This window comes from Ursus arctos, unplaced genomic scaffold, assembly GCF_023065955.2.
Source record: "Ursus arctos isolate Adak ecotype North America unplaced genomic scaffold, UrsArc2.0 scaffold_28, whole genome shotgun sequence".
Taxonomy (NCBI): Eukaryota; Metazoa; Chordata; class Mammalia; order Carnivora; family Ursidae; genus Ursus; species Ursus arctos.
This window is the reverse complement of record NW_026622963.1, coordinates 2,260,850-2,276,122: the sequence shown is the minus strand read 5'-3', so window position 1 is coordinate 2,276,122 and position 15,273 is coordinate 2,260,850. Positions and strand designations below refer to the sequence as shown.

At 35.6% G+C, this 15,273-nt stretch overlaps 1 protein-coding gene across 18 annotated transcripts in view; it reads left to right on the top strand.

The window, feature by feature from the left end:
• DENND4A (DENN domain containing 4A) overlaps positions 1 to 15,273 on the top strand; it is a 134,017-nt gene that overhangs the window by 39,114 nt on the left and 79,630 nt on the right. For 15 of the 18 annotated variants that reach the window (XM_057303834.1, XM_057303836.1, XM_057303833.1 and 12 more), the window contains 2 exons: positions 6,438 to 6,516; positions 13,019 to 13,351. In XM_057303834.1, coding sequence (XP_057159817.1) covers positions 13,041 to 13,351 — 311 coding nt within the window. In that variant the 5' untranslated portion in view covers positions 6,438 to 6,516; positions 13,019 to 13,040. Of the gene's footprint in view, positions 1 to 6,437; positions 6,517 to 12,153; positions 12,231 to 13,018; positions 13,352 to 15,273 lie in introns of those variants that run through there. The other 3 variants (XM_057303830.1, XM_057303839.1, XM_057303838.1) reach the window with 3 other exon arrangements.

Here is a 15,273-nt window from a genome sequence, read left to right as displayed (position 1 = left end):
TCTTGCTGTATCTCTTTGTTCACCTTTCTTCCTTTTTTATTTTACTCTTTTCTCTTATTTTTGGTCATCTGTTCTTTTTCTTACCTGCTAATTGCCTCATACTCATCAACCAGTTTAACTTTTTTTTTTTTAAAGATTTTATTTATTTATTTGACAGAGAGAGAGACAGCCAGTGAGAGAGGGAACACAAGCAGGGGGAGCGGGAGAGGAAGAAGCAGGCTCATAGCGGAAGAGCCTGACGTGGGGCTCGATCCCAGAACGCTGGGATCACGCCCTGAGCCGAAGGCAGACGCTTAACTGCTGTGCCACCCAGGCGCCCCTAACCAGTTTAACTTCTCCCGCTTACCTGTTAGCCTTTTTTGTCATCAAAGGCCACGTTCACTAGTTAACACTTAGATCTCCCAGGGAATTGCTTTCTTCTCTTCCATTCTTGAAGTATGGTGTAGTAGAACTCCAAATAAAAGCCATGAGAGGTGAGTCATAAACTGATGTGTTTGGTCTTGGACAAGCTGTTTAACTTTTATGTCTCAGTTTCTTCAATTATAAAAAGAAGAATTGAAACTAAATCGCCAAGGACCTTTTCTGGCTCTAAAATCCTATGATTCTGTGGTGTCTTAACTTTCCCATTTTTTTTCTTCTGTGCCGACCGCATTCATCTAATAAATATTTACAAACCTATCATGTGTTTGTAACTGCTATAATTTATATGAGGGAATCAAAAGAAATAAAGGACAGGGTTCCTGCCTTTGAATTGTTTATAGTCTGTCTGGAGAGACAAGAGGTATCTGTATGTTAACACTCAATAATTTCCAGTCTGTTCCTGTTCTTTCCAGACTAGATCCATATTCCCAAGGGAATACCAGCTACTTTAGTTCCAACCTAATCTCTGGATGAGGGGTGGGGTTGCCCCTGAACACAGTAAATACTCCTTTTTATGTTCTTACACATCTAGGAATTCCTGCTGTAGTTGTCCTATAGCACTATTTTACATTGTCCACTTGATTCCAGTCTAGGCTTGATCCATGATAGAAAAATTTATCTTAGAACTAAGGAGATAAGTCTTCGTTGTGCTTTAGTAGATGACCACTCTGTCCTTCTTATACTTTTTTGTGCCTTCATATGTCTGTGCATTTATATGTTTGTATAATTATGTTCAAATATAACGTTCCAGATGGCTAAGTAAATGTGACCAACAAGTCTTTCAACACTATATATACTCACACTTTTTTCTTTGGTTTGTTTTTGCACCTACTTTGTAAGAGGGTATTGCTTTTGCAGACATTATCTTTTCCTTTCGTAGGCTATATGCACTCTGATAAAAACATACCACTCCATAAGGATTAGGGACAGTGGTTGGGGGGAGCAGGAGGGAAGTGGGCATATTTATAAAAGGTCAATTTAGGAATCCTTGTGATAGAATTGTTCTGTATCTTGACCTTGGTGATGAATACATGAAGCTTTGTATGTCATAAAAATGCATAGAACTAAGTATACCCACCCACACATAAACATACACACACAAATACAAGTCAAACTGGAGAAATCAAAACAAGATAGGTGAATTCATCAATGCAATATTCCAACTGTGATATTGTACTGTAGTTTTGTGAGATGTTATCATTGGGAGAAACTGGGTGAAAGGTGTGCCAGATCTTTATTATTTCTTTCAACTGAATATGAATCTATAATTATCTGAAAATAAAAGGTTTGGCTAAAAATAATAGCAATTTATAGGAGTCTGTGCTGAAAGATAATTTAACACGTGTAGTTGCAGGAAGTACATTGACATACCACAGTGGGCATGAATGCCATAAAGTTGCAGGATACAAAATCACTATAACAAATCTGTTGTATTTCCATCCACTAATAATCAACTACCAGAGAAATTAAGAAAACAAATCCATTTATAATTTATAAATTAACATTACATTGAAGAGAATAAAATATGTAGGAATAATTTTAACCAAGGAGGTGAAAGACCTGTATCCTTAAAACTGTAAGACATTGATGAAAGAAATTGAAAAAGACACAAAGGGAAAGATATTCCATGGATTGAAAGAATTTAATATTGTTAAAATGTCCATAGTACCCAAAGCAATCTACAGATTCCATGCAATCTCTATCAAAGTTCCAATGGGATTTTTCATAGAAATAGAACAATCCTAAAATTTGTGTGGAACCACGAAAGACCCTGAGTAGCCAAAGCAATCTTGAGAAAGAGGAAAAAGCTGGAGGAATCACACTTCCTGATTTCAAACTATAGTGCAAAGCTAGAGTAATCAAAACGGTATGATATTGGCATAAAAACAAACCCATAAATCAATGGAACAGAATAGAGAGCCCAGAAATAAGCCTGTGCTTACATAGCTAATTAATCGATGGCAAAGGAGGTAAGAATATACAGTGGAAAGGGACAGTCTCCTCAATAAATGGTGACAGGCAAGCTGGACAGCCACATGGAAAAGAATGAAAACCAATCACTGCCTTTCACTATATACAAAAATTAACCCAAAATAGATTAAAGACTCAAGCATAAGACCTGAAACCATAAAACTTCTTGAGGAAAACTTAGTAACCTAGACATTGGTCTTGGTGATGATTTTTTGGAATTTGACACCAGAAGGCAACAACAGCAAAAATAAACAAGTTGGGACTACATCAAACTAAAAAACTATGCAGAGCAAAGGAAACCATTAACAAAATGAAAAGGCAACGTACCAAATGGGAGAAAATATTTGTGAATTATATATCTGACAAGGGGTTAATATCCAAAATACATAAAGGATTTGTATAACTCAACAAAACACCAAGCAATCCAGTAAAAAAAAAAAAAAAAATGGGCAGAGGATCTGAGTAGACATTATTTTCCAAAGAAGACATGCAAATGGCCAACAGGTACATGAAGAGATGCTCAGCATTGCTAAATCATCAGGGAAATGCAAATCAAAACCACAATGAGATCACCTCACACCTGTTAGAAGTACTGTTATCAAATGGTGATAAATAATATGTGTTGGCAATGATGTGGAGCAAAGGGAACCCTCCTCATACACTGTTGGTGGGAATGTAAATTGGCAGAGCTACTGTGGAAGCAGTGTGGAGGTTCCCCCCCAAATTAAAAATAGAACTTCTATACATTCCACTTCTGAGTGTTTATCCACAGAAAATAAAACAACCAATTCAAAAGGTATCCACCCACCCCCATCTTCATTACAGCATTGTTTACAGCAGCCAAGATATGGAAGCAACCCAACTATCCACCAATGGATGAATGGATAAAGAAGATGTGTGTGTGTGTGTGTGTGTGTGTGTGTGTGTGTAGGTACATACACATATACAATGGAATATTACTCACCCATAAAAAGAGTGAAATCTTCCCATTTGTGACAACATGGATGGCCCTTGAGGGCATCTAAGTGAAAGAAGTCAGAGAAAAACAAATATCATATGATTTCACTTGTATGTAGAATCTAAAATATAAAACAAAACAGAATTTTCTAGTTTTCCTAATTTTATTAATTTCTGGTTTCATACCATTGTGGTTGGAAAAGATGCTTGATATGATTTTAATCCTCTTAAATTTATTAAGACTTATTTTGTGGCCTAGCCTTTGATCTATCTTGGAAAATGTTAGATGTGCACTTGAGAAGAATGTGTATTCTGGGGCACCTGGGTGGCTCAGTCTGTTAAGCGTCTGCCTTCAGCTCAGGTCATGATCCAAGGGTCCTGGGATCAAGCCCCATGTCTGGCTCCCTGCTCAGTGAGGAGGGCTTCTCCCTCTCCTGCTGCCCTTCCGCTGCTTGTGCTCTCTCGCTCTCTCTCTCTATCAAATAAATAAAATCTTTATTAAAAAAAAGTAAGAAGAAGAATGTGTATTCTGTTGATTTTGCATGGAATGTTCTGTAAATATCTGTTAAGTCCATCTGATTTAATGTGTCATTTAAATCTGATGTTTCCCTATTGATTTTGTCTGCATGGGTGATCTTTTGATTGATGTGAGTGGGGTATTAGGGTTCCCTACTATCTTTGTATTGCTGTCTGTTTCTCCTTTTAGGTCTGTTCAATTTTGCTTTAATATTATTAAATAATAGGTGCTCCTATTAAATAATTTAGGTGCTCCTGTGTTGGGTGCTTAAATATTTACAAATGCTATATGCGTGGGGCACCTGGGTGGCTCAGTCATTTAAACATCTGACTCTTGATTTCGGCTTAGGTCATGATATCAGGGTCCTGGGATCATGCCCCACGTTGGGCTCTGCACTTAGCGAGGAATCTGCTTGTTCCTCTACCCCTCTCCCCACTCATGTGTGTGCTCTCTCTCTCTCAATAAATAAAATCTTTAAAAAATATTATATCCTCTTGTTGGATTGACCCCTTTATCATTTATGTAACGCCCTTCTTTGTCTCTCATTATAGTCTTTGTTTTGAAGTCTATTTTGTCTAATATAACTGTTCCAGCTTTCATTTTGGTTTCCATTTTCATGGAATATCTTTTTCCATCTCTTCACTTTTTTTTTCTATCCCTTTTCTCCCTTTCTTTCTTTCTTTCTTTCTTTCTTTCTTTCTTTCTTTCTTTTTTGATTTTATTTATTCCAGAGAGAGAGAGTGGGGGCTGTGGGGGTAGCAGAGAGGGAGGAACAAGCAGGCTTCATGCTTGGGGTTTGATCTCAGGACCCTGAGATCATGACCTGAGCCAAAACCAAGAGTCAGACACTCAACTCACTGAGCCACCTAGGTGCCCCCATCCCTTCACTTTCAGTTTGTGTGTGCCCTTACATCTAAAGTGTGTCTCTTATAGGCAGCATATAGATGGGCCTTTTTAAAATCCATTCAGCTACTCTGTCTTTGGACTGGAGAATTTAGTCCATTTACATTTAAAGTGATTATTGATGGGGTATGTGCTTACTGACATTTTGTTTGTTAATTATTTTCTGTTTTTGTAGTATCTTTTCCTTCCTTCTTTGCTCTCTTTGTGGTTTGCTGATTTATTTATTTATTTGAGAGAGAGAGAGAGTGCCTGAGTGGGAGTCGGGGGGCAAGGAAGGGGCAGAGGGAGAAGGAGAGAGAATCTCAGGAAGACTCTCTGCTGAGTGAGGAGCCTGACACAGGGCTCGATCTCATGATCCTAAGATTATGACCTGAGCTAAAATCAAGAATCAGATGCTTAATTGACTGAGCCACCTATGTGCTTCTGATGACTTTCTTTAGTGGAATCATTATATTCCTTTCTCTTTATCATTTGTGTATTTACTATATGTTTTTGCTTTGTGGTTACCATGAGGCTTACATATAAGAGCCTGTACCTCTAGCAGTCTATTTTAAGTCAGTAACACCTTAAGTTTGATCCTATTCTAAAGCTCAATATTTATACTCTCCTTCTCTACATTTTGTGGTGTTGATGTCAAATTTCACATCTTTTTATTTTGTGTGTCCTTTAGTATCTTAATCATAATTATTTTTACTACTTTTGTCTTTTAATCTTCATATTAACTTTATAAGTAATTAATCTGCACCCATTGCTATGTATTTAATTTTCCAGTGAGACTTATTCTTTCATATGTGTTCTTGTTACTAATGAAAGAAGTTCCCTTAACTTTTCTTATAAGGCCAGTTTAGTGGTGATGAACTCCTTTACCTTTTGACTGTCTGGAAAACTTTATCTGTCCTTCAATTCTGAATGATAATTTTGCTGGGTAGAGTATCCTTGGTTGTAAGTTTTTTTCTTTCAGCACATTGAATATCATGCCACTCCCTTCTGGCCTTCAAAGTTGGTGCTAAGAAATCCACTGATAGTCTTATGGGAGATTCCTTTGTACATAAAAGCTGTTTTCCTCTTGCTTTTTGTATGTTGTCCTTGGCTTTAGCTTGACATTTTAATTATAAAGTGTCTTGATATGGGTTTCTTTGGGTTTCTCTTATTTGGAGCTGACTAGGTTTCCTGAATCTGAGTGTTTTTTCCTTCCCCAGGTTAGGGAAGTTTTCCACCATTATTTCTTCAAATAAGATTTCTGCCTCTTTCTCGGTTTCTTCTTCTGAGAGTCCTATAATGCTAACGGTAGTTCATTTGGTGTTGTCCCCTAAATCCCACTGTCTCTTTGCTATCTTCTAGCAATAAGATTTTAGAAATATTTGAAAAATATATATACCCCTCTGTATTTACTGTCTGAAATTTATTATTTTATTTTCCTCTGTCATTCTTCCCATTATCTGCTTTTTTTTTTTTTTTTAATGTGTTGCTATTCTTAACTGAAGGGTGTTTAAAGAAGAGCTGGTGTTTGAAAATGACTTACTGGGTCTTAAGCATATGAAAGCAATATATGCAATCATTTTCTTTGAAAATTATCATTGTTAACAGAACTTAAGTATCCACAGGCATCTTAGTGGGAAATATTTCATTGGAATTAATTTAAGTTCAATTTTTATTCTTTCCAATACAGTATTTTTCAAACTCTGAGGCTTGCAGAATTCACAAATTGAGATCTGGCATCATTTTCAGAGAAAGACCTTCAGTAATGTGTAAGTAGTTTTTTACATTTTGATTTGTTTCTATTAGCTGTTTTCTGTATTAAGCACTAAAAAGTTAATTTACCAATCTCTTAACAGAATTTGGCATATATTCACCACATAATGATTATGAGTAAAACGTAACACAATATAGCTTATTGAAAGATGTCTTAAGATGTGTCCTGGGTCACTGTTATTGACCACTGGTAGAGCCAACATCCTCAAGTGTAAACAATACTGGAGTAAAGGACTTGAGTCCTTGCCTTGTCTGCCACTAACTAGCTACGTGTCCTTAAGTGAGCCACCTTCTGTGTTTTAGTGTCTTTGCCTATAACATGAGGGATTCGACTAGGATTAGTAATAAAATCCTTTCCTCTGGAAATGTCTGTTATTCCCAGCTTAACTTTATTACTTTTTATAGTAAATCAAAGGTTAGTAATCATCCAAAAGGGAGCTCTCAAATTACATAATTTTGTTTTGACTTTTTTTGTGTTGGTTTTTGCTTAGACATAGATATTGGGAGAGGAGGTGGCTCCAAATTAGACTAGGAGACAAGTAACCCTCCCACCTTGCTCAAGAAATTTGCCCCACATAGTCCATTAATTTGGGTTAATCAAGCTTGTTTTTAAAAAGTCATGTTTGTTTTGGGAAGGTTGAACCTTTTTAAAAGGAGGTCACCCTACTGTTAAGTATGATATACAAATAAAATTTCTTTCCTTTCAAAATTTCCATAGAATGCTGATCCTGAAGGAGTGCCAGTTTTCAAAGAGATGGGAGAAAGGGACAATGTTGTAGGGGCCCCATCTATGCATGGGGCTTTTGGGGGAAGAATAGTAGGGAAACTGGGCAGGTTGAAGGCCAGCACTTGGAATCTGGAAGGGTGAAAGGAGAAAAGAGGGTTTGAGATGGAATAAAAGTATAGACAGAGGGAAAGTAGAACTAGACAGGGAAACTCCTTGAAAGCAGAGGCTATTGCTTTCACCAATACTGTCTATCACCAGCTCCTAGAATAGTGTCAGATCTTAATAAGTATTTATGAAAAATGCACTGAATGAATGAATCAGTAGATTTCTAATTTTGCCTAAGGCTGTGATGGTTTTGGTTATTGGTTACTAGACTCGAATCATCTAGTTATCTCTGTCTGCTCTACATTCAACAACTACAGACAGTATTAAGTATTAAATTTAGGTTCAGAAAATTGATTCTAGGGGCGTCTGGGTGGCTCAGTCATTAAGCATCTGCCTTTGGCTCAGAGCGTGATCTCAGGGTCCTGGGATCGAGCCCCGCATCAAGCTCCCTGCTCTGCTGGGAGCTGGCTTCTTCCTCTTCCACTCCCCCTGCTTGTGTTCCCTCTCTCACCTGCCATCTCTCTCTCTGTCAAATAAATAAAATCTTTAAAAAAAAAAAAAAAAAGAAAATTGATTCTAAATTACAGAAAAAAGACCTTACGCTTGAGGGTTATAAAGTGAACCATTAATTCATTTAACAAGTATTATTTTAAGCACCTACCTATCATACTTTGGATACTAGCTGAGAATGGAAAAATGGGGTAGTGGTTATAGTGTATAGTTCTTTCTGATGGACTATTATGTAGCCATTTAGTATAATTAGGAAGATTATAGCAGTTTAGGAAAATGCTTAATAAATATAAAAATATTTATATTCTATCTTGTAATTGTGCATGAGGATTAGAAGGATGTTTTCTATTCTCAAAGACTAGGAAACATTGTTAAATATAAACCAGATTTATTATTGGGAATGGAATTGTTTAATTTCCTTTCTATTATTTTGTACAATTTATCAAGTTTAAATGAAAATCCAAATAAACTTTAGTTGTAAAACAAATATGATGAATATGTATTAACCAGAAAGAGGAAATATTGTTTTGTCAAAGAGGAAGAGAGCAAAACTAAATTTGTAGGACTTCCTTGTTTGGAAGAAAAATGAAGGATGAAGTTTAGAAAAGGTGGAAAGGAGGGTCTCTGGTTTAGTTTTAGTAATGTAAGAAAGGATGGCTAGATTACATTCTTAACTGTGGAATTACTTTTTTTAGAAAAGAAAATTTCTCCTAGCCTATTTAAGTGAACTGGAGTGAGGGATAGTCAAACTAGTCCATTGTGTTATTGACCATTTTCACATATAGGTCTTGAGTTTGTGGCTATTTATCATTCTCTATTTGAAAGACTTTTATCCTTTTACCATTTCAGTAATAGTTTATAATTTTGCAAAACTTCTATGCTCAGATTTTTTATTTTTCACATATCTTTAAAATGTTACCTTTCCACTCTTGTCTTTTCTTGTCCTTAGAATTAGCCTAGGTAGCCTAGTAGTCCTTAACTACTTTGACCTATTGGAGTGCTAGAAGAAATACAAAAGAATCTGAACTGATTGCGTAGATACTGAAAGGGAGAAAAACCAGTCTCCGTTAGTCTGTGAATGAGTAAGAGCTTTCTTATAACGATTTCTTAATTTAGTTCTCATAAACCTTTTAGGACTACAGAGCACGTCCTTCTTGTTTTTCTATTCTCAAAGAAAGTAGATATAATTTGAAGTGAAATACTAGCTAAGCAGGTATCTTAAATTTTAAGAAGATGCCTATAAACATTTTATAAGCTTACTCTTTAAGTTATCTACATCATGTTGAACAAAGAAGAATTTAAAAACAGTGGTTGGGGGCGCCTGGCTGGCTCAGTTGGTTAAGCATCTGCCTTCAGGTCGGGTCATGATCTCAGGGTCCTGGGATCGATCCCCATGTTGGGCTCTCTCCTCAGCAGGGAGTCTGCTTCTCCCTCTTTCTCTGCTCCTCCCCCTTCCCTGCGCGCTCTTTATCTCTCTCAAAATAAATGATGAATCTTTAAAGAAAAACAAAAAAAAAAAACAGTGGTTGGTTAATGATGTAGTATTATCGCTACAGCAGCTTGAGTAAAGTTGTGTCAGGGTTTTAATATTTCTGTGATTATTTACAGAACTGTTGGATCAACTGCTTGTTTTGTGTGTCCCCAGTTTAAATGAATTCAAAGAAATTTACATCCAAAAAGAAAAAAAAAAGGAATGAAATTTACCCATGTACCTCCTAATTGTTTAGGGGCTTTTGCTCTCATGTACTACACCAAAAGTCTAAGTTTTGTGTGTGACGAGGAATGCTTTCCTCAAATGCTCTTTCCAAGTAGTTGTTGGTAGTTCTTGCCAACGCAAGGCATTTTGTCTTAATATGTAGTATTTTTCACGAGGACTGTAATTTTCACATGCCAGTATAAGTCTCTTGGCTAAATGGAATTGTTAGAAAATACTGTTGTTCATTTCTATATTAAAGATTTTCAGTATTTTCTTTGCCTTATAATTTTTAACAATGTCTTCCCCCTAGCTTCTAAACCTCAAATAGATTTTAAAAACAGTTGATTTAAAATAAAAAGTAGAGGTACATTTTCAGTATTTTCTGAGTGAATTAAAGGACATTTAGATCTTGCAAGAGGTCACCTGGAATATTGCCAACTATGTTCTTGGCATTACATACTTGGTCAGTAGTGTCTTAAAACATTTTGTTTACCTTCCTAACCACTTTCTGCCCTCACATGAATAAATGGAGAACAACAACATCAAGACAAGAGAACTGGAGTAACATGTAATTTATTTTTTTGTCAATAAATGTAAGAAGATTTTATCACCACTTTAAAATTGATTATTGTCTTATATGTATTGATGAAGAACAATAATTTGTTCTCCTTCAGTAGTTATTTACTGTAGTCAGCTATGAATTTGTGAATCAGGAAGATGTAACAAAATGAATTTTTCATACAGATTTGTCCCAAATATCTGCCAACGGCTAAGGTAGTAGCTTTCAAAAGAATTTATTAAATATATGTATATGTTTTCATGATAGTACTGTTCTCACTCTCTTTCTCTCCTTTCTGCATAGCAATACATAAAACTACAGAGTATGCGATAGTGACTATATGCTGTAGTTGAAATAACATGAAGTTAGAGGGGCACTTGGCTGGCTCAGTTGGAAGAGCATGCTTGACTCTTGATCTGGGAGTCGTGAGGTCAAGCCCCACGTTGGGTGTAATTATTTAAGTAATTATTACTTAAAAATAAATAAACTTAAATAGCACGAAGTTAGAGTCTAAGAAAAAGGAGAATATTTAAATGTCTTTATTATAATGACATAAAAGTGTTTTACCAAGGTATTTTTAAGATTTGTATCTATCAAGAGCTTATATCTTCAAATTCATGCACACACAAAAGCAAATGAACATATATAGAGGCTTGGTTAACTTTTGACCTAGCAATTCTACTTTAATAAATTTTTTCTGAAGAAATAATAAGAGTTGTAGCTATAAGTTTATGTTCACAATTATTCATCATGGCATTTAAAAATATTAGCAAAGTAAGTAGAAGTAAAAATGATCAACAATAAGGAAATAGATCAATAATGTTATGTCCATAAAATAAAATACTATGGAGCCATTAAGAAATATTTTCAGAGACTATGTAATGAAATGAAGAAAAAAGGTTAATACAAAAGTGCTTTTAAAAAAGATGCTTTTAAACAAAACAAAACAGAAAAATAATTTTTAAAAAATTTTTAAATTAAAAAGGTGCTTTTGTTCTCCTTTTTAGAAGTGGGGTAGATTGGTCATCAGGGTAAAAGTACTTGTTTTTTTGTGGAGCACCTGTTACATGTAGTCAGCTGAGAGTGACGACTATTTAACAGTCTTCTCAGGAGACAGCTTATTACTTTCTCTTTACTGTCAGGGTAGGGGCCATTTCCAAAAAGTTTAAGCCCTTTATTTTGTGCATTAATCTTATGTGTAAGGGAGTTGCTAATTGGAGTCATATACATATAAGAAGTAGGAACGTTGGATCCTTCTTTAGGTTTGTTTTCTAAGCAAACAGTGGGAATGTTTAGAGTATATTTAAGCAATGGATACAGATTCCACAAACTGTGGCATGAATTCTGAAAACTCATTATGTTAGCAAGAAAGAAAATTTGGTAAGTTTTGGGATTATGATGAAATTGGTGATAATTATAAACAAGTATACACCATAAAAATGTGTTTGCCCTCAGTTACTTTATAGTCTACAAAGGTTATTTACTTCAAACTGGCATTTTCTAAAGCATGTTTTGAGGGTTTTTTCTAGTTTTTAAGTGGGAAAATAGGGTTCATTGTTCAAATAGACTTGGGAATCCTGAGCAAAGTGAATAGGTACCTTTACCAAAGGACTGCCAAGGCTTTCACATTTTTATATATTTTATTATAAATATACGAAAGAGGTATATAGTATATATATCTAGTTTATCTGTCCTTTTTTGCATTTATTGGAACTAAATTTAACATGAGACATGTTGGAAAATATCTGGTATTAAACTTTTTTCCTATAGCAGTTATATAAGCAATGGCAGTACTGCGGAGGGTGTATTCTCCTCGTTAAACAAATAAAGTTGAAATGACACCTGAAGGAGATTTTGCTATTAAAGTGTTTGCAGATACATAATGGGATTCTACCTTGTGTATTTTTTCTTTGAATTTGTTATAAGCATGAATTACTGTTCTAATCTCTGCCCTACTTTTGTTATTTGAAGTTCCTCTGTTTGTTGTAACTGCTGAGACTCACTCAGAGTGGGCTTTTCTTTGTGTGTTTTTGTAGTTTTGGAATAAGAGGTCATCTTCAGCTGGGCTTTGTCTGTGGAGAACCTGGGTTGAGGGTGTTTCCTTCTAGAACTGGTTCGTATTTGCTTCCCCCCGAGTATCACTAGCCTGGGAACACAGTTATTATTAATATCTGTTTGGAGCTTCTTGGGACTATGCAGATGGCTTAAGGTCAAACCTCATATCCAAGTATGAGTAGGCCTGTTGTTATACATTCATAGAGGAGATTTTACCCCCCCCAAAAAAAGCTGGGCCCTGATTGAGGCAATCTATTATCTCCCTGTACCAGTGGATGTATTTTTAAAATCCACTCTTTAACTGGGGATATTGTCCTTTGAGGCTCTTGGTTTTATACAGATGTCTCAGTTCTAATTCCCTATCTTATGTGGTCCCCAAAAGCCTTGTCTCCTGTCCCTGTAATGCCTTTGAAACACAAACCTCTTGATTACTGAGGAGATCAGCAAACTTCCCCAACCCATTATCAGCTTATACACTGCACTCTGGTCTTTGGTTTCCTCAGTGTTTTGGGGCCCTGGGAATTTCATTTTTACAGGTTAGTCTGTGAATTTACAGGTTAGTCTGTTGTTTTGTCGTCTACTTAGGAATCCAGGCTTCAATGTTATAAAAAATGGAAATTCATGCGTTAATTTTATATTCAGAAAATGATGCTAAATATATTCCCATTTTTTAAAAAAGCCATTTTATATATTAAAATGAAATGTATAATAGTACTGTGTTTATCAGAGAAGTTGTTCTCTGTAGAAGAAGTTCTTTCTGTAGTTTTTCATTCTTATTTATGAACAAACCACTTCTATTTATTTGACTTATTAAAGGAGACTACTAGTCTTTCACTTTCCTTTTAGATGTAACCTTCTGTAATGGAAGATGATTGAAGATAAGGGGCCCCGCGTTGCTGACTACTTCGTTGTAGCAGGATTAACTGATGTTTCAAAGCCTCTTGAAGAAGAAATTCACTTCAATGATGCCTGTCATAAAGTAGCTAAACCAAAAGAACCTATCACAGATGTTTCAGTGATTATTAAATCTCTTGGGGAGGAAGTGCCACGGGATTATATATGTATTGATGTTACCCCAACTGGATTGTCAGCTGATCTCAATAATGGAAGTCTTGTGGGACCACAGATTTACCTTTGCTACAGAAGAGGAAGAGATAAGCCTCCACTTACAGATCTAGGGTAAGTCGTTTTTTTTTAATTGTTGCTATTGATCAAAATAATATGCCTTGAAGTTCATTGTTCAATTTGTTCATTAATAAATACATGGCAGCTTTAGAAAAATAGATGCATGTTTAGAATCCTGTGTTCTCTTTCTATGTTCCTTATACCATTTGATTATCCCTTTGTCCTGCAGGTTCCCAGCACTTTCTTGTGGTCAGAGTTTCTTTCTGTTAAGGGGAGAGACTTTGAAAACTTCTACAGGAAAGTACCAGAAAACTAGGGTATTGTCCTGACCACGAGAATTTTAATCATTTTAAAAGTGCTAGATGGGGCACCTGGGTGGCTCAGTCGTTGGGCATCTGCCTTCGGCTCGGGGTGTGATCCCAGCGTTCTGGGATTGAGCCCCACGTCGGGCTCCTCTGCTGGAAGCCTGCTTCTTCCTCTCCCACTCCCCCTGCTTGTGTTCCCTCTCTCGCTGACTGTCTCTCTCTGTGTCAAATAAATAAATAAAATCTTAAAAAAAAAAAAAGTGCTAGAAAAGGATGACTTCTGAGCATCAGTCATATAATTGTTGTAGATTGATGCTTAAGGCTGTATGCATCGAACAAGGATCTTGGGGTGAATTAGTGCTTTACTTAGGATATTATATGGAATTTAGGGCTCCTTTTTTCTATAACAGCTTTATTGAGATAGAATTCACATACCATACAGTTCACCTATTTAAAGTGTACAATCTGGTGGTTTTTAGTGTCTTTATAGAGTTGTGTACCCATCATCACAATAAATTTTAGGCCATTTTTATTATGCCAGAAAGAAACCTCATACTCATTTTTATTGCTGTCCCATTCTGCCTAACGCCCTCAGCTCTAGGCAATGCTTATTCTACTTTCTGTCTCTGTGAATTTGCCTTTTCTGGACCTTTTATATAAATAGAATCCTACTGTAAGGCAAAAAAAGAATACATTCGTGCCTGGCTTCTTTCACTTAGCATTATGTTTTCTAGGTTTATTCATGTTGTAGTATGTGTCAGTACTTTATTCCTTTACATGGCTGAATAATATTTCGTTTTATGGGTACATCACTATTTATTTGTTTATTTTCACAGTTTATTTATCTATTCATCAGTTTGATGGACATGTAAGTTGTTTCCACTATTTGGCCATTATGAATAATGCTGCTGGAAATAATCATATATAAATTTTTGTATGGACATATGTTTTCATTTCTCTTGTATATATACTTAGGAGTGCAATTTCTGGGTCATATGATAACTCTGTGTTTAATCTTTCAAGGAACTACCAGACCGTCTTCCACAGTAGCCACAGTACTTTGCATTCCCGTTTGCAGTGTGTGAAGGTTCCAAGTTCTCCACATCCTAGCCAACATTTTGTATTGTCATTTTGATTATAGCTTTCCTAGTGGTATCTCATTGTGGCCTTGATTTGCATTCACTTGATGGTTAATGATGTTGAACATTTTTTCATGTACTTGTTGGCCATCTGTAAATCTTTTGAGAAATATCTATTCAGAATCCTTTACCCATTTTTTTAATTGGCTTGTCTTTTTATTGTTGAACTTTAATAGTTCTTTACATATTCTAGATGCAAGTTCCTTATCAGATATATGATTTACAAATGTTTTCTCCCATTCTATGCATTGTCTTTTTACTTCTTTATAGTATCCTTCCAAGCTAAAAAGTTAATTTTAATGAAGTCTCATCTATTTTTTTCTTCTGTTGCTTGTGTTTTTTCATCATATCTAAGAAGGCTTTTACTTATCCAAGGTCATGGGGATTTACATCTAAGTTTTTGTTTAAGAGTTTTGTAGATTCAGCCTTTATATTTAGGTCTTTGATCTATTTTGAGTTCATTTTCATATATGGTTGGGGAGGGGGTCCAACTTCACTATTTTGCGTATGGATATCCAGTTGTCCTAGCACC